The sequence below is a fragment of the Schistocerca gregaria genome, chromosome 2 (genome assembly GCF_023897955.1).
Source record: "Schistocerca gregaria isolate iqSchGreg1 chromosome 2, iqSchGreg1.2, whole genome shotgun sequence".
Taxonomy (NCBI): domain Eukaryota; kingdom Metazoa; phylum Arthropoda; class Insecta; order Orthoptera; family Acrididae; genus Schistocerca; species Schistocerca gregaria.
The window spans coordinates 637,783,271-637,806,391 of NC_064921.1; the positions used below are offsets into that span (position 1 = coordinate 637,783,271).

At 39.3% G+C, this 23,121-nt stretch overlaps 1 protein-coding gene across 4 annotated transcripts in view; it reads right to left on the bottom strand.

The window, feature by feature from the left end:
* Window positions 1-250: 250 nt before the first annotated feature.
* The window catches only part of LOC126334674 (esterase FE4-like), a 162,815-nt gene continuing 139,944 nt past the window's right edge, over window positions 251-23,121 (bottom strand). For 2 of the 4 annotated variants that reach the window (XM_049997143.1, XM_049997141.1), the window contains one exon: window positions 251-503. In XM_049997143.1, the coding sequence (XP_049853100.1) occupies window positions 395-503 (109 nt within the window). In that variant the 3' untranslated portion in view covers window positions 251-394. Of the gene's footprint in view, window positions 504-21,830; window positions 22,084-23,121 lie in introns of all 4 variants that reach the window. The other 2 variants (XR_007564770.1, XM_049997145.1) reach the window with 2 other exon arrangements.

Consider the following 23,121-nt stretch of genomic DNA (forward strand, 5'->3'; position numbering starts at 1 on the left):
GGTGGATCTACGTTTAACATGGGCTCCATATGGTTGTGTAGTTAGATATATCCCCCCCCCTCAAGAAAAAAAAAGATACCTATGCTGAAACATGGAAAAATCTGAGAATTGAACACTAGAGCTTTAAATTTTTAGTCTGACACCTGTCCAATCAACTAGAAGTAAAGGGCACTATTTGTTTTGAGAAGGAAAGTTTCTACTCACCATATAGTGGAGATGCTGAGTCACAGATAGGCAACAAACCCAGCTATTCATTTTAATTTTTTATTTTTTATTTATTGAATATACAGGTATCTTTGTATATTAGCATAATCAACTATATTATTTATTATGTTAATGTGTGACAGTACTTTTTGTATAGCTGAGTCCAAAATTCCATACGTTCACTAAACAGTCAATGTTTTATTGACAGCTCAGAATCTATGCAAATGTAACTCTGATCTTCATGTGAGTACCGTGGCCACAATACTGTTACTTGGTCACTCTTGTTAGGCGTTGGATTCCTGAAAGTAGAAAATTGTTTACTGTAGTAAGGCAATCAAAGTGAGACAGGAAGCATTTGTCATCTAATATTTTGTTATAAAGTATTTCATTGCTGAGTTCCATCACTGAGATTATCTTTGCCCCCCCCCCCCCCCCCAATGGAAAAGGTGTTTTTGAACTTAATTAATTCTCACTGATACTTAAGTTTATTTTGTCAACTGTTGTCACTAACAGCCACCATAAGCAACTGAGTGATAAAACAGGATTGCAAAACCCTGTGTTTCTAATATTTTGCCTCGATCACAACAGGCAAAATGTGATATGGGTCCTTGAACATTGCATCCCATTGTCTCCCCACCCCCACCCCTTTCAGATCTGACTTAATCATGGATACACCTCCTTACACAGTGATTTATTAATTTACCATCCCAAAAAAGGTGGTGGTGGTGCAGCTGCTGCAGCAAAGGGTATTTCTGGGCTTAGGACATTAAGGCTCAAACTTAAAGAGTGTTGTATCATTGTTTTCAATGATCCCAAATGACTTCATGTCTCTTGGGTAATTTAAGAAAATCAACTCCATTGTATGGTTACCAACAAGTTTAGAGTATCTACGATCCTGGAAGAGCAGAGAATATGTAAGTTGGGTTGTGTTTTTTTGGGGGACTAGACCGAACAACGAGGTCATCGGTCTCATCGGATTAGGTAAGGATGGGGAAGGAAGTCGGCCATGCACTTTCAAAGGAATCATCCCGGCATTTGCCTGGAGCGAATTAGGGAAATCACGGAAAAAATATGTTAGTCTAATGTACTGTGAAAAGCTGCTTTCAGGTGTAAAATAGCAGTTCTTAGGCCTCAGTGCAGAGGCTAGGTATGAACTGCTCCTGTAAGTACCTGTGAACAGTCTAATCCTCTCATTGGGGAATAGTATTGGATGGTCTCATGGTAAGTAGGTTTAGCTGATCCATGCACTGTGCATCAATAATCTTGCCAGTCTCACAAAAAAGCTTTAATCATTAGGAGCAGGTGTATCCTGCCTGCTCCCTAGACCTATGACTAAGGCACTTTAAAATGTCTTCTGAGACCCTGCTGTTAGATCTGTTACACACAATAACTATGACAGATTAGAATGGAAGACAAAACTTACAAATCACATGGATCTTTAAAAACACAGAATGGTATTGCTTATTTGCAAGTCATGTAAGGTAAATTTTCAGAATCTGTTTGTCCCACTCCTAAATGTGAATTGAAACTGGTCAGTAGATGTTTTAGAAGGAACACAGCTAGAAAAATCATCCGCATATAAGTAGAATTGCATATGACTCTTTACCATACAAATTATGCCATTAAAGCCAATAGAAAAGAGGGGACTATTCTTAAACTAAAATCTGGCAGAACTTCACCAACTTGGTATCTAAAATAGTATGCCAGTGACCATGGAAGATGCAATAATGGTACTGTTAAAATATATTCTACCTCTTAGTAATGTCATATACTTTTATGACCTTGAAAAAGTGCTAATAAATGCTGTCAGTATAGGAAACCATGTCAAATAACTGGCCAAAGCAGAACCATGTTGTTCACAGTGAAACAATGCCACCTAAACCTGCAGTGAAAGTGGGCATCCAATTTTCTGGTCTCAAGGATTCAGACCAGGCAGTTGACCATTTGTGCCAAGTTTTTTGCTACATGGCTGCTTTAAGTCCTTTCTTGCTTTGTGGAGATTCATCAAAATTGTCTGCCATATCGTATTAAAATGCCCGAGGATTTATTTTGGTTTGCCTACATTGTGTCACAGAGCTGTACTCAACTCGGTCATGAACAGACACAATATCATGAGTTCTGGACAATGCCATATTGAGCCCCCACACGGAGGGTACACAATTACACTGAAGTACCAAAGAAACTGGTATAGGCATGTGTATTCAAGTACCCATGGTCTAGGGGTAGCGTCTTTGATTCATAATCAAAACGTCTTCGGTCCCGGGTTCGATCCCCGCCACTGCCTAAATTTTGATAAATAATCAGCATTGGCGGCTGAAGACTTCCGGCATAAGAAGTCAGCCTCATTCTGCCAATGGCCTTGTCAAAGAGGGCGGAGGAGCGGATAGAGGTTCAGGGCACTCTCTTGTCCTAGGGGTGGGAAATTGCCCCTAAAGGCAGAAGAATCAGCAGTGATCAATGACATGAGGATGCAGAAGGCAATGGAAAGCACTGCATTAAAGACACGTAATGTGTATCCACAGGACATGTGGCCTGTAGTTGAAGCAGTGTCATGATGATCTCTCCATTGGCAAAAGATTCCAGAATAGTCCCCCATTCGGATCTCCGGGAGGGGACTGCCAAGGGGGAGGTTACCATGAGAAAAAGATTGAATAATCAGCGAAAGGATAATGTTCTACGAGTTGGGGCGTGGAATGTCAGAAGCTTGAATGTGGTAGGGAAACTAGAAAATCTGAAAAGGGATATGCAAAGGCTCAATCTCTATAGTAGGGATCAGTGAAGTGAAGTGGAAGGAAGACAAGGATTTCTGGTCAGATGAGTAACGGGTATTATCAACAGCAGCAGAAAATGGTATAACAGGTGTAGGATTCGTTATGAATAGGAAGGTACGGCAGAGGGTGTGTTACTGTGAACAGTTCAGTGACCGGGTTGTTCTAATCAGAATTGACAGCAGACCAACACTGACGACGACGTCGCAAGCTGAAGATGAACAGATAGAGAAAGTGTATGAGGATATTGAAAGGGTAATGCAGTATGTAAAGAGGGACGAAAATCTAATAGTCATGGGCGACTGGAATGCAGTTGTAGGGGAAGGAGTAGAAGAAAAGGTTACAGGAGAATATGGGCTTGGGACAAGGAATGAAAGAGGAGAAAGACTAATTGAGTTCTGTAACAAGTTTCAGCTAGTAATAGCGAATACCCTGTTCAAGAATCACAAGAGGAGGAGGTATACTTGGAAAAGGCTGGGAGATATGGGAAGATTTCAATTAGATTACATCATGGTCAGACAGAGATTCCGAAATCAGATACTGGATTGTAAGGCGTACCCAGGAGCAGATATAGACTCAGATCGCAATATAGTAGTGATGAAGAGTAGGCTGAAGTTCAAGACATTAGTCAGGAAGAATCAATACGGAAGTTCTAAGGAATGACGAGATACGTTTGAAGTTCTCTAACGCTATAGATACAGCAATAAGGAATAGTGCAGTAGGCAACACAGTTGAAGAGGAATGGACGTCTCTAAAAAGGGCCATCACAGAAGTTGGGAAGGAAAACATAGGTACAAAGAAGGTAGCTGCGAAGAAACCATGGGTAACAGAGGAAATATTTCAGTTGATTGATGAAAGGAGGAAGTACAAACATGTTCCGGAAAAATCAGGAATACAGAAATACAAGTCGCTGAGGAATGAAATAAATAGGAAGTGCAGGGAAGCTAAGACGAAATGGCTGCAGGGAAAATGTGAAGACATCGAAAAAGATATGATTGTCGGAAGAACAGACTCAACATACAGGAAAGTCAAAACAACCTTTGGTGACATTAAAAGCAGTGGTGGTAACATTAAGAGTGCAGCGGGAATTCCACTATTAAATGCAGAGGAGAGAGCAGATAGGTGGAAAGAATACATTGAAAGCCTCTATGAGGGTGAAGATTTGTCTGATGTGATAGAAGAAGAAACAGGAGTCGATTTAGAAGAGATAGGGGATCCAGTATTAGAATCGAAGTTTAAAAGAGCTTTGGAGGACTTACGGTCAAATGAGGCAGAAGGGATAGATAACATTCCATCAGAATTTCTAAAATCATTAGGGGAAGTGGTAACAAAACGACTATTCATATTGGTGTGTAGAATATATGAGTCTGGCGACATACCATATCATTCCGAAGACGGCAAGAGCTGACAAGTGCGAGAATTATCGCACAATCAGCTTAACAGCTCATGCATCGAAACTGCTTACAAGAATAATATACAAAAGAATGGAAAAGAAAATTGAGAATGCGCTACGTGACGATCAGTTTGGCTTTAGGAAAAGTAAAGGCACGAGAGAGGCAATTCTGACGTTACGGCTAATAATGGAAGCAAGGCTAAAGAAAAATCAAGACACGTTCATAGGATTTGTCGACCTGGAAAAAGCGTTCGACAATATAAAATGGTGCAAGCTCTTCAAGATTCTGAAAAAAGTAGGGGTAAGCTATAGGGAGAGATGGGTCATATACAATATGTACAACAACCAAGAGGGAATAATAAGAGTGGACGATCAAGAACGAAGTGCTCGTATTAAGAAGGGAGTAAGACAAGGCTGTAGCCTTTCACCCCTACTCTTCAATCTGTACATCGAGGAAGCAATGATGGAAATAAAAAAAAGGTTCAGGAGTGGAATTAAAATACAAGGTGAAAGGATATCAATGATACGATTCGCTGATGACATTGCTATCCTGAGTGAAAGTGAAGAAGAATTAAATGATCTGTGATGAACGGAATGAACAGTCTAATGAGTACACGGTATGGTTTGAGAGTAAATCGGAGAAAGACGAAGGTAATGAGAAGTAGTAGAAATGAGAACAACGAGAAACTTAACATCAGGATTGATGGTCACAAAGTCAATGAAGTTAAGGAATTCTGCTACCTAGGCAGTAAAATAACCAATGATGGACGGAGCAAGGAGGACATCAAAAGCAGACTCGCTATGGCAAAAAAGGCATTTCTGTCCAAGAGAAGTCTACTAATATCAAATACCAACCTTAATTTGAGGAAGAAATTTCTGAGGATGTACCTCTGGAGTACAGTATTGTATGGTAGTGAAACATGGACTGTGGGAAAACTGGAACAGAAGAGAATCGAAGCATTTGAGATGTGGTGCTATAGACGAATGTTGAAAATTAGGTAGACTGATAAGGTAAGGAATGAGGAGGTTCTACGCAGAATCGGAGAGGAAAGGAATATGTGGAAAACACTGATAAGGAGAAGGGACAGGATGATAGGACATCTGCTCAGACATGAGGGAATGACTTCCATGCTACTAGAGGGAGCTGTAGAGGGCAAAAACTGTAGAAAAAAAACAGAGATTGGAATACGTCAAGCAAATAATTGAGGACGTAGGTTGAAAGTGCTACTCTGAGATGAAGAGGTTAGCACAGGAAAGGAATTCGTGGCGGGCCGCATCAAACCAGTCAGTAGACTGATGACCAAAAAAAAAATTTAAAAAAATTAAGTACAGATAGATATAAACAGGCAGAATACGGCACTGTGGTTGGCAACACCTATATAAGACAACAATTGTATGGCGCAATTGTTAAATCTGTTACTGCTTCTACAATGACAGGTTATCAAGTTTTAAGTGACACTGAACATGGTGTTATAGGCAGTGCATGAGTGATGGGACGCAGCATCTCAGAGGTAGCGATGAAGTGGGGATTTGGAATTTCATGAATTTACTGTGAATATCAGGAATCTGGTAAAACATCAAATCTCTGATACCACTGCAGACGGAAAAAGATCCTGCAAGAACGGGACCAACGACGACTAAAGAGAATCATTCAATGTGACAGAAGTGCAACGCTTCTGCGAAATGCAGCAGATTTCAATGCTGGGTCATCAAAAAAATGTCAGCATGTGAACCATTCAATGAAACATCATCAATATGGGCTTTTGGAGCTGAAGGCCCACTTGTGTACACTTTATGACTGCACGACACAAAGCTTTGCACCTCACCTGGGTCCAACAACACCGACATTGGACTGTTGATAACTGGAAACACATTGCCTGACTGGACGAGTCTTGCGTCAAATTTTATCGAGCGGATGGACATGTCCAGGTATGGAGACAACCTAATGAATCCTTCGACCCTGCATGTCAGCAGGGGAATGTTCAAGCTGGTGGAGGCTCTGTAATGGTGTGTGGCATGTCCAGTTGGAGTGATATGGGACCCCTGACATGTCTAGATGCAACTCTGACAGGTGACACATACGTAAACATCCTATCTCATCACCTGTATCCATTCATGTCCATTGTGGATTCCAAAATACTTCGGCAATTCCAGCAGAACAATGCGACACCCCACATGTCTAGAATTGCTACAGAGTGGCTCCAGGAACACTCTTCTGAGTTTAAACACTCCCCAGACATGAACATTATTGAGCATATCTGGGATGCCTTGCAACATACTGTTCAGAAGAGATCTCCACCCCATTGTACTCTTATGGATATATGGACAGCTCTACTTCAGACATTAGTCAAGTCCATGCCAAGTCATGTTGCAGCACCTCTACATGCTCGCAGAGGCCCTACAAAATATTAGGCAGGTGTATCATTTTCTTTGGCTCTTCAGTGTAGATGACTCAGGTACTCTACTACATTTTTCATAAACAGTTATGATGGCTTTGCAGCTTGTTTTGAGTTAGTGAGGGATTGACTGAGCCCTGAAACACTTGGCATGGTATCTTCCTGCTCGTTTTAATAGTTTGTCGGGCATTTTCACTCATTACCCAAAAGGCTGAAAGGAGTGATTGGAGATTGTATTAGTATGTCAGGTGAAAGTTTAGAAGAGGAACTGGTTAGGTCCTTGCATAAGATTTCATAACCAAAACGACCTTGCTGTGCTAGTACTGCGAATGGCTGAAAGCAAGGGGAAACTACGGCCGTAATTTTTCCCGTGGGCATGCAGCTTTACTGTATGGTTAAATGATGATGGCATCCTCTTGGGTAAAATATTCCGGAGGTAAAATAGTCCCCCATTCGGATCTCCTGGCGGGGACTACTCAAGAGGATGTCGTTATCAGGAGAAAGAAAACTGGCGTTCTACGGATCGGAGCGTGGAATGTCAGATCCCTTAATCGGGCAGGTAGGTTAGAAAATTTAAAAAGGAATTGGATAGGTTAAAGTTAGATATAGTGGGAATTAGTGAAGTTCGGTGGCAGGAGGAACAAGACTTCTGGTCAGGTGACTACAGGGTTATAAACACAAAATCAAATAGGGGTAATGCAGGAGTAGGTTTAATAATGAATAGGAAAATTGGAATGCGGGTAAGCTACTACAAACAGCATAGTGAACGCATTATTGTGGCCAAGATAGATACGAAGCCCACACCTACTACAATAGTACAAGTTTATATGCCAACTAGCTCTGCAGATGATGAAGAAATTGAAGAAATGTACGATGAAATAAAAGAAATTATTCAGATAGTGAAGGGAGACGAAAATTTAATAGTAATGGGTGACTGGAATTTGAGTGTAGGGAAAGGGAGAGAAAGAAACATAGTAGGTGAATATGGATTGGGGCTAAGAAATGAAAGAGGAAGCCGCCTAGTAGAATTTTGCACAGAGCACAACTTAATCATAGCTAACACTTGGTTTAAGAATCATGAAAGAAGGTTGTATGCATGGAAGAACCCTGGAGATACTAAAAGGTATCAGATAGATTGTATAATGGTAAGACAGAGATTTAGGAACCAGGTTTTAAGTTGTAAGACATTTCCAGGGGCAGATGTGGACTCTGACCACAATCTATTGGTTATGCACCGTAGATTAAAATTGAAAAAAGGTGGGAGTTTAAGGAGATGGGACCTGGATAAACTGAAAGAACCAGAGGTTGTACAGAGTTTCAGGGAGAGCATAAGGGAACAATTGACAGGAATGGGGAAAAGAAATACAATAGAAGAAGAATGGGTAGCTTTGAGGGATGAAGTAGTGAAGGCAGCAGAGGATCAAGTAGGTAAAAAGACGAGGGCTAGTAGAAAACCTTGGGTGACAGAAGAAATACTGAATTTAATTGATGAAAGGAGAAAATATAAAAAAGCAGTAAATGAAGCAGGCAAAAAGGAATACAAACGTCTCAAAAATGAGATCGACAGGAAGTGCAAAATGGCTAAGCAGGCATGGCTAGTGGACAAAAGTAAGCATGTAGAGGCTTATCTTACTAGGGGTAAGATAGATACTGCCTACAGTGAAATTAAAGAGACCTTCAGAGAAAAGAGAACCACTTGTATTAATATCAAAAGTTCAGATGGAAACCCAGTTCTAAGCAAAGAAGGGAAAGCAGAAAGGTGGAAGGAGTATATAGAGGTTCTCTACAAGGGCGATCTACGTGAGGACAATATTATGGAAATGGAAGAGGATGTAGATGAAGACGAAATGGGAGATACGATACTGCGTGAAGAGTTTGACAGAGCACTGAAATACCTGAGTCGAAGCAAGGCCCCGGGAGTTGACAACGACTACTGACAGCCTTGGGAGAGCCAGTCTTAACGAAACTCTACCATCTGGTGAGCAAGAAGTATGAAACAGGTGAAATACCCTCAGACTTCAAGAAGAATATAATAATCCCAATCCCAAAGAAAGCAGGTGTTGACAGATGTGAAAATTACCAAACTATCAGTTTAATAAGTCACGGCTGCAAAATAGTAACGCAAATGCTTTACAGACAAATGGAAAAACTGGACCTCAGGGAAGATCAGTTTGGATTCCGTAGAAATGTTGGAACACATGAGGCAATACTGACCCTATGACTTATCTTAGAAGCTAGATTAACGAAAGGCAAGCCTACGTTTCTAGCATTTGTAGACTTAGAGAAAGCTTTTGACAATGTTTACTGGAATAAGCTCTCTCTAATTCTGAAGTTGGCAGGGGTAAAATACAGGGAGCAAAAGGCTATTTACAATTTGTACAGAAACCAGATGGTAGTTGTAAGAATCAAGGCACGTGAAAGGGAAGCAGTGGTTGGGAAGGGAGTGAGACAGGGTTGTAGTCTCTCCCCGATGTTATTCAATCTTTATATTGAGCAAGCAGTGAAGGAAACAAAAGAAAAATTCAGAGTAGGTATTAAAATCCATGGAGAAGAAATAAAAACTTTGAGATTCGCTGATGACATTGTAATTCTGTCAGAGACAGCAAAGGACTTGGAAGAGCAGTTGAATGGAATGGATAGTGTCTTGAAAGGAGGGTATAAGATGAACATCAACAAAAGCAAAACGAGAATAATGGAATGTAGTCGAATTAAGTCGGGTGATGCTGAGGGAATTAGATTGGAAAATGAGACACTTAAAGTAGTTAAAAGAATTTTGCTATTTGGGGAGCAAAATAACTGATGATGGTTGAAGTAGAGAAGATATAAAATGTAGACTGGCAATGGCAAGGAAAGCGTTTCTGAAGAAGATAAATTTCTTAACATCGAGTATAGATTTAAGTGTCAAGTAGTCATTTCTGAAAATATTTGTTTGGAGTGTAGCCATGTATGGAAGTGAAACATAGATGACAAATAGTTTGGACAAGAAGAGAATAGAAGCTTTTGAAATGTGGTTCTACAGAAGAATGGTGAAGATTAGATGGGTAGATCACATAACTAATGAGGAAGTATTGAATAGGATTGGGGAGAAGAGAAGTTTGTGGCACAACTTGACCAGAAGAAGGGATCGGTTGGTAGGACATGTTCTGAGGCATCAAGGGATCACCAATTTAGTATTGGAGGGCAGCATGGAGGGTAAAAATCATAGAGAGAGACCAAGAGATGAATACACTAAGCAGATTCAGAAAGATGTAGGTTGCAGTAAGTACTGGGAGATGATGAAGCTTGGACAGGATAGAGTAGCATGGAGAGCTGCATCAAACCAGTCTCAGGACTGAAGACCACAACAACAACAAACAACCACCCTCTGCTACTGTGGATCGATCATGTTTGACAACACACAGCACAAGTTTAGTATAGTTAGACAGATTTGTAATCCACTCATTTTAGTTCAGCTGAAAACTGAAACTCTTGTAAAACGGAAATGGTACATTTCTGGACATGGGTTCCTATTCAAAATATTAAGACTCATTCCCCTCTGTAAGTCCAAGAAGATCATTATGAGAATTTCTGGACACCCTATAGAACAATAGTGTGACCCATTCTTGAGTAATGCTCATGTGTTTTGGATCCCCACCAGGTCAGATTAAAGGTGGACGTCAAAACAGTTCAGGCACAGGCTGCTATATTTATTACCAGTGGATTCAGTCAACACTCAAGTATTACAGAGGTGCTTTGTGAACTCCCTGAAAAATCCCTGGAGGGAAGACAGCATTCTTTTCTGTGAATACTATTGAGTAAATTTAGAGAGCTATCATTTGAAGCTGTCTGTAGAATGATTCAACTGTCAACGAACATTTTGCATAAAGAGCATGAAGATACAATAAGATAAGAGAAATCAGGGGTTGTACAGAGGAATACAGACAGTTGTTTTTTCCCCTCACTCTATTTTCGAGTGAAACAGGAAAGGAAATGACTGGTTGTGGTACAAGGTACCCTTGCCATGCACCATACAGCAGTTTGCGGTTATGTGCCAGGGACATTCAATAATTAAAGAGACAAATCAATTTTAAAAAACTTTGTGAAAAAAAGTGAGACTTTGTATTTCTCAACAAAATTCCCCACTATCAGTAATACACTTGCCCCAACAATAAACTAGTTTTTTAATGTATATACTGCTTGACAGTTGCTAAGGAAAAACTGTCCGTTCCTATGGAACAACTGAAAACTGCTACAAAATGCTTGACCAATGATAGTAAAAGGAAATGGAGAGGTTGGGATGTCATAATTGCAGTGAAGCCTGTACATGAAAGCTCTGTATGCAATCAACAGTTCAAGCAGTATGGTGTTGATGAAACTTGTTGTGGAGCTGCTAAAAAACATTTAACAGCCCAGATCACATAAAATATTTCTTTATTTAAGAAAACTTTGCTTTCATCTTCAGGTGTTTTTGATGTGGAATGTTTTCATTTTACATTGAACCTCACATCATCAGGCTGGTGTGAAGTCCAACATAAAAAGAACACGTCAAAAAAAAAAAAAAAAAAAAAAAAAAAAAAAAAAAAAAAAAAAAAAAACCTGAAGATAATGGTAAAGTCTTTCAAGGCCGGTTGCCTTAAATAAAGCAGTATCATTATATGCATACCATGCTAACATTACAAACATTGCTCAGTGTGATGAGCACCTACATCCATGACAGTACAGAACTGCACTAGAGATTGCTCAACTTCTGCTTGAAACATTGGTGTACTATGGTATGTTCAGCTGTCACAACACAGCTCATGCAGTGCTTGAAGATCACACATTGCGGCCAGTATTCTCAGCTGTGGCAACAGCAACTTATTCAAAAATTTGTGACCACTCCCAGGAGCAATTCCCAATGTGCCTATTAATCTGAACTTCTGAAACATGCTCTTCAACCCCGGTGCAGGAACAGCACCTCTCGTATTCCTTCAATGTGTTGATACTCACAAGAGCAGCGGCACTATTGCTATTGTTTGAACAAAACAGTTTTACGAGTAAAGCACTGCTCAACTTGTACAGACCCATGTTGATTGTCTGCAACTGTAATGCACACTGATGCTTGTGTTTCAGCCCTATGTTGCCATACTAGCACCAGTACTTAATGACAAGTCATGACACTAACACTACTAAAAGTGCAAATCCTGAACATCATTCCTATAAAGCTGGGCACCATACTGTACGTAATTTTCTCTCTAAATTGATTCAAGTAGTGAAATGTTAACATTTCCATTCTATATTACTGAAACATAAAGAACCATGCTACTGCCTCATATGCTATGAAAAGGGCTCTCTGCATTCACAAAAGTGATAATTTAATTAATAGTGACCTGGGCTGCAACCTAAGCAATGTGTGGGATCTAGTCCTAGTGATGGTAAAATGAAGAGTGAATATAGATAGTGACAGGTCTAGAGAATTAAGAAGCTACTATTTTGCAACTTTTGGAGCAAGCTTGGCACATTCATGTTTTGCTACAGGAAAATCAACTGCTCTTTTTAAATGTTACAAAGTTATAGCTGAACAACATAACACATCTGATAACTCACTGACAACAATAAGAGATGACATAGTGGTCATACAACAAACTATCAACAAGAAACAGAGATTGCTCATCAAAATGTGCAAAATGAAAACTATAGGAATTTCAAAGCAAGTCGCCAGTATTGAGCAGATGATATTTACAATTTAATTAAAAGTAATTTGTTTCTAATATTTCTAACATGTTTCTCTCTGAACTCTGTTGTGAACTGCACAAATCCCCTACATAATACATTTCTTTGATATGAGACATATCTTTTATTTAGAAAAGAGTACAGTGAAACACTCAAACACTGTTACGTGTGCATGTAATACAACTTTTCGTCTGGAGCAACTATATAAGCAGAGATTATAGCATATCTTGCTGTAAGTGCTAAAAATTGCCAGTTGATATTACTTCATCGTTAGGGGTTTAAACATTATTGTTATTGTAGACCATGCCCATGTGTTATGAATAAATAAAAGATAGCAACAATTTGTTCAGCTTGCTTCACTTTTGTGATGGTTAGCCTCTCTATCATGGTTTATATCTTTGGAACACACCCTGGAGTAGAAATGTGTGTGGAGTGAGGCAGAACAGAATTTTTGTCACCAATATATGATGACCCCCAACAGTCACATGATTATGGTGCAGTATAAAGTCTGCCTGTAAGCACCCTGCAAATTTTCAGTGTAATTATATCACTAACCCAGACAGATTTCACTCCAAAGTATTATGTATTATACGTCATAGGTTGATATCTGGAATGTACTCAGTTTAAATTTTTTAAGAGATAACTGCAAGGGCATTCGCTTACTTGTAACAAGTGTCACAGCTCAGATGTGTCTATTTTTTCGTTATAGGAAAAGAGGGGATAGACACTGCTGTTAGGTTTTGTATGAAGCTTTATCATATTTTGCATTTCTGGTTGAATTATGCTGTGGCATAGGAAGTGTCCTGCAAACATCAAATTTGGAGGTACAGCATGCACAAAATACTTCTGTTTTTACTTGTAAATGTTTTAATACTTCCTTTAGCCTTAAGGAAACTAAAATGTTGATCACACATACTTATTCTCTTTCCTGTTGTGATTATTGTAAAATAACCACAGTGGTTTGGAAAACTGGTTAATATTATGGGAATGACACACGTTGTCATATATACGAGGGGCATTCAATAAGTAATGCAGCACTTTTTTTCTGAAGGCATGTTGGTTTTTGTCAGAATCCAATCCACTATATTATTCTCCGTTTTGGCTACAAAACCCTATTTTCAACACATCTCCATTCAATGCAACAGCCTGTGATGAAGCAAGCTTCGATAATTTTAATTTCTCTCTTGTTTTTCCATCTGCCTCCTTAAATTTGTTTTATTACTTTTAACTAATTAACACCAATGTACATGAATGTAATCTGCATTTTCATAAAAGAGAAAGGTTGGCCCTCAGTTTTAAAGCAAATAACACCAGATCTAATTTTGTGCTAAGTTTTATGTAGGTAATTGATTTTCTAATTTATTTTTACTATTACTGGTTGGTATCTGTCGTTATAGTGTGAAATCAGTAATTGTTTCGTAACTTAAATTCTATTGTTCACATGTCAACAAATATAAATTCTATAATAATCATTAATGTTTGAAAGATGAAATACTAGTAATCTTAAAGTATTTATTTGACTCTATTTGAAAACACGTTAGCAAAACCAGCCCTTCATTAATTTAAAAGTAATTAACAGTTTTGTCAAAAGTATTGTTTGTGTAACTTTATTTGTTAATTTCATGATTTAAACAAATAATTCAGCCTAAACCTCATAGTAGAAGAAACTGTTAAAAAGATGCAGTTTTTCGATGCATTCAGTTAATTGAGTGAGTTAAGGTTTAATTTTAATTTCTGTAAATTTAACTTAAACAATATGTATTTTCAGCACCTATTATAATGATGATATATAAGGGCCCAATTTTTGGTCACAATGCAGTCAATCCACGGCCGAGGTTCAGACAAGTAACCTGTGCTGGTTAGATCAACAACAATGCTTCAACTTAACAGTGTAATAAGTATTAAATAATTAGGTGTGTGTAAAAACAGTGACAGTGTCTGCTTCATACACAACTGATTATTCTTCAAGAACTGTGAATTTTGTGGCTAGGTATTACTGCTCATAGATGTTCAACAAGAAACTATTGTAGCATTATGTTGAGTTTTGCCAACTATTAATGAGGCTTATTGAAAGTTAAATAATAGTGCCATATAACTGCGTAGTATTGGGGGTTGTGCAAAGTGAAAATTAAAGTACTGTGAAACATGACTGTGCACCTGTCAGCTACATGATTTACAGTAGTGTATGTCGGAATCCACAACCCATTTTTCAGCCAGTGTAGCTATGCAGTATGTCAACACCAAGGACAATCATCAATCAACTAATCAATAAAAGCAGGAGGAACTGCCACAGGCCTTATGCAACCTTACCGAGAGGGCCTGTATTCCCATATGGTACCACTCTACTGGTCGACGCTAGTTAGTTCTAATTTCTTGCTGCTTCATCATCCGTGTACTGCTTCCTGTGGACTGCATCCTTCACTGGACCAAACAGATGGATGTTGGAAAGGAAGAATAGTCTAATGAAGTTTTGTGACTTCCTCTCAGGTGCACAGACTTCTGTGAGACCTTGCATTGTCTTGAAGAAGGAGAAGTTAATTTGCATTTTTATGGTGACGAACATACTGAAGTCATTTCTGCAATTTCCTGGGCATAGCACAATATAATTCAGAGTTGATTGTTACACAGTGAGGAAACCATCAAATAGAATAGCCCCTTCAGAGTCCCAGAAGATAGTCACTGTGACTTTACAGCTGAGGGTGTGGCTTTGAACTTTTTCTTTGGAAGAGAGATGGAGTGGTGTCACTCCATAGATTGCTGTTTTGTTTCTGGTTCGAAGTGATGAGGACATTTCATTGCCTTTGATGATGTTCATCAAAATCTTGTCATGATCAGCCCTGTAATGTGCAAGCAACTTCACATGGTTCTTCATTGCTCTTTATGGTCCTCTGTTAGGTGGCGAGGAACCCATCGGGCACTCACCTTTGAGTGCCCCAACGGGTGGATGAGTATGTCAGCACTACCAACAGAGACATCCAGTTGTGAAACGGGGAGTTTGATAGTGATCCATTGGTCACTTCAACTGAGTGTGTCCATTCCAACATTGCAGGAGTCGTAGCTGTGTGTGGCTGGCCGGCATGCGGGCGATTGAACAGGTTTTAGATATTCTGCAACTGGCTATGAATATCTATGATGCTCCATTTTTCCGGCAAAAGAAACTCAGTAACAGCTCTCTGCTTGGAATGCAGCTCTGTTACACCATTTTGAAGGCTACATAAGTGCTACCATGTATTGGAACTTCATGAAACTACAGGGGCTGAAATGGAAATATTCCATGATCTCTCACAAGAAATTTTGCACTTTTTCAACCAAAATTGGCCAAGAAAAAAGAATGTTGCATTACTAATTGAATACTCGTTGTAAATGGTAAATGCAGGCAAAATTGTGTGAAATATGTATACATAGAACAGACTGACTGGTAGCACACTCCCACAATAAGTATTTACCTAGTAATTATCTTATAAATGGATGGCCATACTGTCACATAAATTAGCTGTGTGATTTTTGCCTTCACGGCAGTGTGTTTCAATATTAATCAACACATAAAACACCTCCTGTTAGTATGATAACTATAGTTAGACCTTTGTGGTACTTACCTATGAAAAGCAACATTTCAGCCATTGATGAATTTCAAATTGCATCCCTAGTGGTACCAACTGAGCAGCTTGGCTGTTACTAATGAAAAGAGTTATTATGTGGTATTTTAAAGTTTATGGCTTAGCACGAAAGGTAAACGTGGTGTCATACCAGCATCATGTGACTGTTACTGTTCGATGTTAGTTACATGCATAGTATGTTACACTCATTCCATAGATATTCTTACTCTATGGTACACTACATGAGATGATGCTTCATACTCCAATAAGGTTCTGTTAAAGCAGGTGATGTAAGTATTCTCATGTGAAAAATGTTTGTACTGGGCAAAATAAATCCCCAATTATGTCTGCCATCGAATCTCAGTGGCAAATGATACAGGAGCAAACTTTTCGGTCATATGGATGTGTTTGGTCACAATATGCTGCTCACAACCTATAACCTTCAGCATGAAAATACACAAACCCCATCACTGCCAAACTGTTTCAGAGTTATTTGAGGAATGCTGTTTTGGTCTCCCAGGTCATTTGAAATCAATTTGTCATCCTGTGTATTTGGACTCCACTCTGATCAAGATCCACAAGTTTTGGGTGGGGGTTGAACAGGCATGATCACAATGGTCCCCAATGCTTTCAGTTTCTCATGGAGTTCCTGCAATAACGTACCACTGCCAGGTCCAGGGAAAATGGTGCACTAATCAACAAAAATAATCAATTTTTGAAAATATAATGTAACTGGATAGATAAAAAATCTATTCACCATGCTGCCACTAGAGAACACACATAGAAACCTATTCAAACCTGCTGGCTTTCATAGCCAGTGACCCCTTGTTCTGACAGAAGGGTTGAAGGAGAAGGAAAATGACTGGTAAGGTTTCAGAAAATGGGAGAGTTCAGAAAAGTCACCCAGAACCCTGGATCAAGGGAGACGTGTTGGATGGAATGAGGAGGAAAGACTAATTGTTGGGGACAGCACTGGACAAGATTTGAAAACCGGGAAGCTGAAAGGTGGAAGATAGGGTAATATGCAAGACAGAGGTTACTGCCAAAACATTGTGCATAAGCTAATATGCGCATTGTATGTGATAAGGATGAGAGGGAGGAAAACGAAAAGAAAGTAAAGAAAGGAATAGCTACTGTGAAGAAATGCTGAAACCAAAGATATTAACATAAATTAAGGCCAGGTTGATGGTGAGAACCATGGACAAGTTTTAACTCTACATCCCACTTGCAGAGTTCTGAGGCACAAGTGGTGAAACGAGTACTGAGACCACGGCTCTTATGCTGTAGAACATGCTCTGGAACATGATATTGTATGCTGCCAGTGTACACCCTCTGCTTGTACACATTCATTCCATCCACTAAGCCTTTCGCTGACCTAGAGTTCTGAGTGACTTACAAACTCTGCCCATTTCTTAAAACTCACCAGTCCTTTTCCTCCACCCCTATTCCTTCCCCTTCAACCCTTCTGCCAGAAGAAGGAGCCAGTGGCTCTGAAAGCTTGCATATTTAAATACCTTTATATGTGTGTTCTCCTGCTGCTACTCAGCGAGTAGATTTTTATCTATCCAACTACATTATATGAATATAATAGAGGTAAACATTCCACGTGGGAAAAATATATAAAAACAAAGATGCTGTAACTTACTAAATGAAAGCGTTGGTATGTTGATAGAGACAATAAAAAACACACACACAAATTTCAAGCTTTCGCAACCCAAGGTTGCTTCATCAGGAAAGAGGGAAGGAGAGGGAAAGACGAAAGGATGTGGGTTTTAAGAGAGAGGGTAAGGAGTCATTCCAATCCCGAGAGCAGAAAGACTTACCTTAGGGGGAAAAAAAGGACAGGTATACACTCGCACATACATATCCTTATAAAGACACGTATGTGCGGATGGATATTTGTGTGTGTGTGTGTGTGTGTGTGTGTGTGTGTGTGTGTGTGTGTGTGTGCACGCGCGTGAGTGTATACCTGTCCTTTTTTCCCCCTAAGGTAAGTCTTTCTGCTCTTGGGATTGGAATGACTCCTTACCCTCTCTCTTAAAGCCCACATCCTTTCGTCTTTCCCCCTTCTTCCCTCTTTCCTGATGAAGCACCCTTGGGTTGCGAAAGCTTGAAATTTGTGTGTGTATTTGTGTGTTTTTTATTGTCTCTATCAACATACCAACACTTTTGTTTGGTAAGTTACAGCATCTTTGTTTTTATATATATTCAACTACATTATGTATATGTGATATATATTTTTGTTTCAATTGCTACTGAATGCATGTATTGACATACATTCTTTCAGGATTTTTCATCATTTCAGAGTTGTTAGGATGTAGCATAACGACCACATACTGGCGTATTAGTGTGAGTCTGAGTGATACTCTGCAGCAGTGCTGAGAGCAATTAAATGCAGAATGTTGTCACTGTAATAATTTAACAAATCTGATGTGATGTCATGAGGCAGGTTAGCTTGCTGAAAGCAAACTCAGCAGTATTGCACCGATTAGTGCAGCAAGGAGCAAGGCAGATTTCCACACTGACAGTGGCAGTAGTGTTTTAGAATATGTGACTGACAGTGTCACATATGCGCAACAAGAATGCCACTGCCAAATATAAGGACTGGTTATTTTCATAATAAAGTGTCCTTAGTCTCCCAGCCCAACAAGGATGGTGGAGCTGTGCCAGTTGAGGACGCCACATGAACCTGGCAGTAAGAGTCATCTAATTTGAGGCCACTGCAGAGCAACAGCAATACACACAACTGAACTTAGTGCCATGGTGCAACTGGCCATCGCAGGTCAACACCAGCATCACAGCCAACTGATGCCCAGGGGATAGCAGGTCACACCCTCTGCACACCAGCCGTCATCTGCCATTGTCGAACGGGCATCTCCATGTGTTGGGCATCCCCCACTAATGCAGCTGGGCATCATTAGGGGCCATAGGAGATACATCAATGTCAAGAACATGCTGCTGGCGTGGAAACCGTGCAGCTGGCTTATATAATGAGGCAACTAGTACTGTACAGTACCACATCAGCTTCACAGGGCTTGCAGACAGCAAGCCCAGAAGAATTCAGCGCACAGTCGGCCACTAACCTGGTGTATGAAGTGGCACAGATGCATCAATAAAATAACTTGTTAAATTTGCAGCTGCCTTTCTCTGGAGCCTTCTGGGCTCCCACCTGATCTCCATCGCCCATACCTGTCCCACACTGTACCAGTGGGTGCTATACAGCCACAGCTTCTATCTACATAAGTTGTAGGTTGGGGTTTCGCTTGTTTTTACAAATGACAAAATTCTTATGTCACCTTTCTTGTCCAAAAAAGTTTCGCTATTTATGTGCCATTATCAGTGTGTTCTATTTTACTGAAATCTGGAAATACAAGACTTTTATAACTTTTGTGAGAGTAAAATATGCCCAAAAACATATATATTTTTATACTGCACTTTCTCAACTAGGGTAGCTAGTTGCTCACCATCAGCCACAGATAATATCTTTATAGAAACATCTAATGAACAAATTATATTACAAAAGATACAGTCAGTGGCCTCTCGGACCATGACATGTAGTTCCTTTTTTTATGTGTTAATACTGAAGAAGATGTAACATCTACTACGTATAAGTTCAAGAAGATATTAGCACGCCAATAACTGATTATTTTGGGACACTCTTCAAAGACATAAACTGGAGTGATGTATACAGTGCTCATGGCATCAATTAAAAGTACAGCACTTGTATAAGCTGATACCTTATTTAAATACTATTTCCCCCAAAACTATATATTATTTAATCAAATTTGTATGTTGTTGTACCCATTGCTCATGTGTGAAGCTACACACTATAAGAGAGATAGTGATCCTTCACATGGCTGCCAGTCTTTATGTAACGTGCTCCTATGTGTTTAATTTAATTTCATGTAGCGAGTTAAAGAAAGAAAGTGACAAATTGGATAAGTGGTTCTGTTGTCATTAGCACCAGTCTTACACCCGGTACTGATTCTCTCATCTCAAATGGATAGTCCTGTACATGGAATCACGCTGTTATCTATTTTGTTATCAGTAGTTTGTGCAGTAATGACAACAAAAATAATTTTATAAACACATATTAGGCCTACTGAAAAATTGATGTATTAAAAAATCCATTTCTTTTTCTTCAAAAATTGTGACAAAGCCAATCTGTCTTGGTGACTGTTAAATAGCTAACTTTGATTTACCGTATTTACTCGAATCTAAGCCGCACCTAAAAAATGAGACTCGAAATAAAGGGGTAAAAAATTCCCGAATCTAAGCCGCACCTGAAATTTGAGACTAGAAATTCAAGGGGAAAGAAAAGTTTTAGGCCGCACTTCCAAATCGAAACAAAGTTGGTCCATTGTAATATGAGACACAATTTAGGTCGAATGAATGACGATACAGCTACAATAGTTTGGTTCGAGTCGTAAGCTTAGCAGTTAAGCTTTACCAGGTAGCCATTGCTATGCGTTAGGCGCTCCGTCCATATTTATACGGGTACCCTTCCTTTTCTACTTGCTTCGTCTGTTTCGAATCGATTGCTTATTTTGCTTTGATCTGATACGTGCCGTTTTCTTTGTTATAGGTGTTTACGTCACTCTAAGCTGAAAATGCAATACTGTACTGTGTCATGCATTGTTTGTCGCATTCTGATAGTGCATGTTTACAGCCTGTCGCCGCTCGCGGCATGGCTTGCTTTTGTGCGCGCTACCGCCGCTTACAATTTTTTTAAAAAGAGAGAGGAATCGTCTCATGAGCGAAACAATGGTAAGAGACTTATTTGTTGCTGCTTTCTGTGATAATGATCAACAAGAACCAAATAATAGACTGCGTATGATAGAACATGTTCTGATTGAGAGTTAGGCGAAAATTGTTCTCCGTCTGAAAATCTTTGCGGCCGCTTCTTTAGTACATCAAATCCTGCACAGAAATTAGAGTCATCTTAGGTTTAAAAATCTAGTCAGTTGCCGTGCTTCATTTCTGACTGTATCACTATTAGGCATAAGAAAAATGCGAATATAAACATGACACGATACGTATATTCTTCCGCGTTTGCTGTTGTCTCACTCTATTTTCGTAGTTTATTAGGCAGACAGGATTTAAATGAGATAGCAGCAAACACGTATGGTGAAGAGAATACTGCATGCGATTCACATTTGATCAGGTTCCTCTTAGCAACCATCTCTTCTCACCGGATAGGAGAAAATTCAGAACGTAGAGTTGGCCATATTGACAAACAACCCAAACAGACTTGCCAGTCGGATTTTCGTAGTACATTGAAATTCTGCTACATTCGAAGATGAACAATACGGAATTTGTATTTACTTAGTTGGATAATGTATGAAAATGCAGTGGTCGAAACTCGGGGCGGAGAAAAAAGCTCGTATTCCACCCTTTTTTTTTAAAAAAAAAATTGATTTACTGACGCAGAGGTTTTGGCGCCAGTATTTATCTTTGTGCCTACAAAGCCTGCCTGTGTAGCGCTACATATATTCGACGGCATAAGTTAGTTGTGGCGGTACCTACCAACATTTTTTCAGAACTTCCGCTTTCTTTGCACTCGATTCTAAGCCTCAGGCGGTTTTTTGGATTACAAAAACTGGAAAAAAGTGCGGCTTCGATTCGAGTAAATACGATAGGTCTCAAAGTGCAAAACCTACATAACTTTTCACACTTTTAAGGCCATACAACCATGGTCTTTTCTGAAAGTACTTCTGACCAAATGGCAATTTTACTTTTAAAATTAAATATTTTCATAAGATATTTTGATCCTCTATCTCACCCTTTAGGGTCCGCAGCTCGTGGTCGTGTGGTAGCGTTCTTGCTTCCCACACCCAGGTTCCCGGGTTCGATTCCCGGCGGGGTCAGGGATTTTCTCTGCCTCGTGATGACTGGGTGTTGTGTGATGTCCTTAGGTTGGTTAGGTTTAAGTAGTTCTAAGTTCTAGGGGACTGATGACTATAGATGTTAAGTCCCGTAGTGCTTAGAGCCATTTGAACCAATTTCACCCTTTAGGAACTGAATTTCCAAAAATACTGAAACGCATTTTTTTAATTTCTAACCAAGATTGTCAAATACCAAATTTCATAAACACAGCTTTAAAAATGCTTTAGTAGCTCTGTAATAATGATTTATTTAAAAAAAAGGTTTCACCCATAAATTCAATCCCTTAGGGGTTAAATTTCCAATTGTGCCGAAACACTTTTTTTTTTATTCCTAGGTGAGAAACCAAAAACCAATTTTTATGGTTTTAGTCTCAAAATTACCTTATTAGCAACATATTAGAAAAGTTTCATTTTCACTCCCTTAGAGATGAAATTTAGAAAATAACCTTCGTAAATGATGTCTACTGTATACGAACAACACCCTTTCCGAATTTCAAGTTTCTATCCTCAGTTGTTTGGGCTGAGTGATGGTGCATTAGTCAATCAGTCAGGACATTTCCGTATGTACCAAGAGATGGTAATAAGGATGTCAAAGCAAATGCATTAGGAGAAAAAGATAACCACATCAGATAAGACAATAAAGACAGTATGGGATATAGTGAAGGAGAAAACAGGTAGAATCAGACATGAAGAGGAGAAGATACTATTAAGAGTAATGTAGCAATGGTAAAAGATGTGTGCACTGATGGAATACTTTTTAATAAGCATTTCATAACTGTAAATGAAAAGATGGGGTTGTCAGGTTCAATGGATATTATCAGAGAATATATCAGACCAGTCATTACAAATAACTTCAGCAATATGAATATGACCCTCACTACACTAGTAAAAGTAAAGTCCACCATAAAATCTTTAAAGAAAAACATAGTGGTTATGATAGAGTACCAACAAAATTAACTAAAGTGTGTGCTTCTGAGTTTAGTAACATATTAAGTGATCAGTCATCTATCAGTGGAACATTCCCTGAATAGTTGAAATATGCTGGAGTCAGTGGCGGATACATATGCAGGGTGCCCCCCCCCCCCCTCCCCTTTGTGGGGTCGCCTGCATTGCCACCTGCGCCACCCCCGCCAGTCAGCCTGCAAGCTATTTGTTCATTTCTTTTGTCAGTCAACTCGACTGAATCGA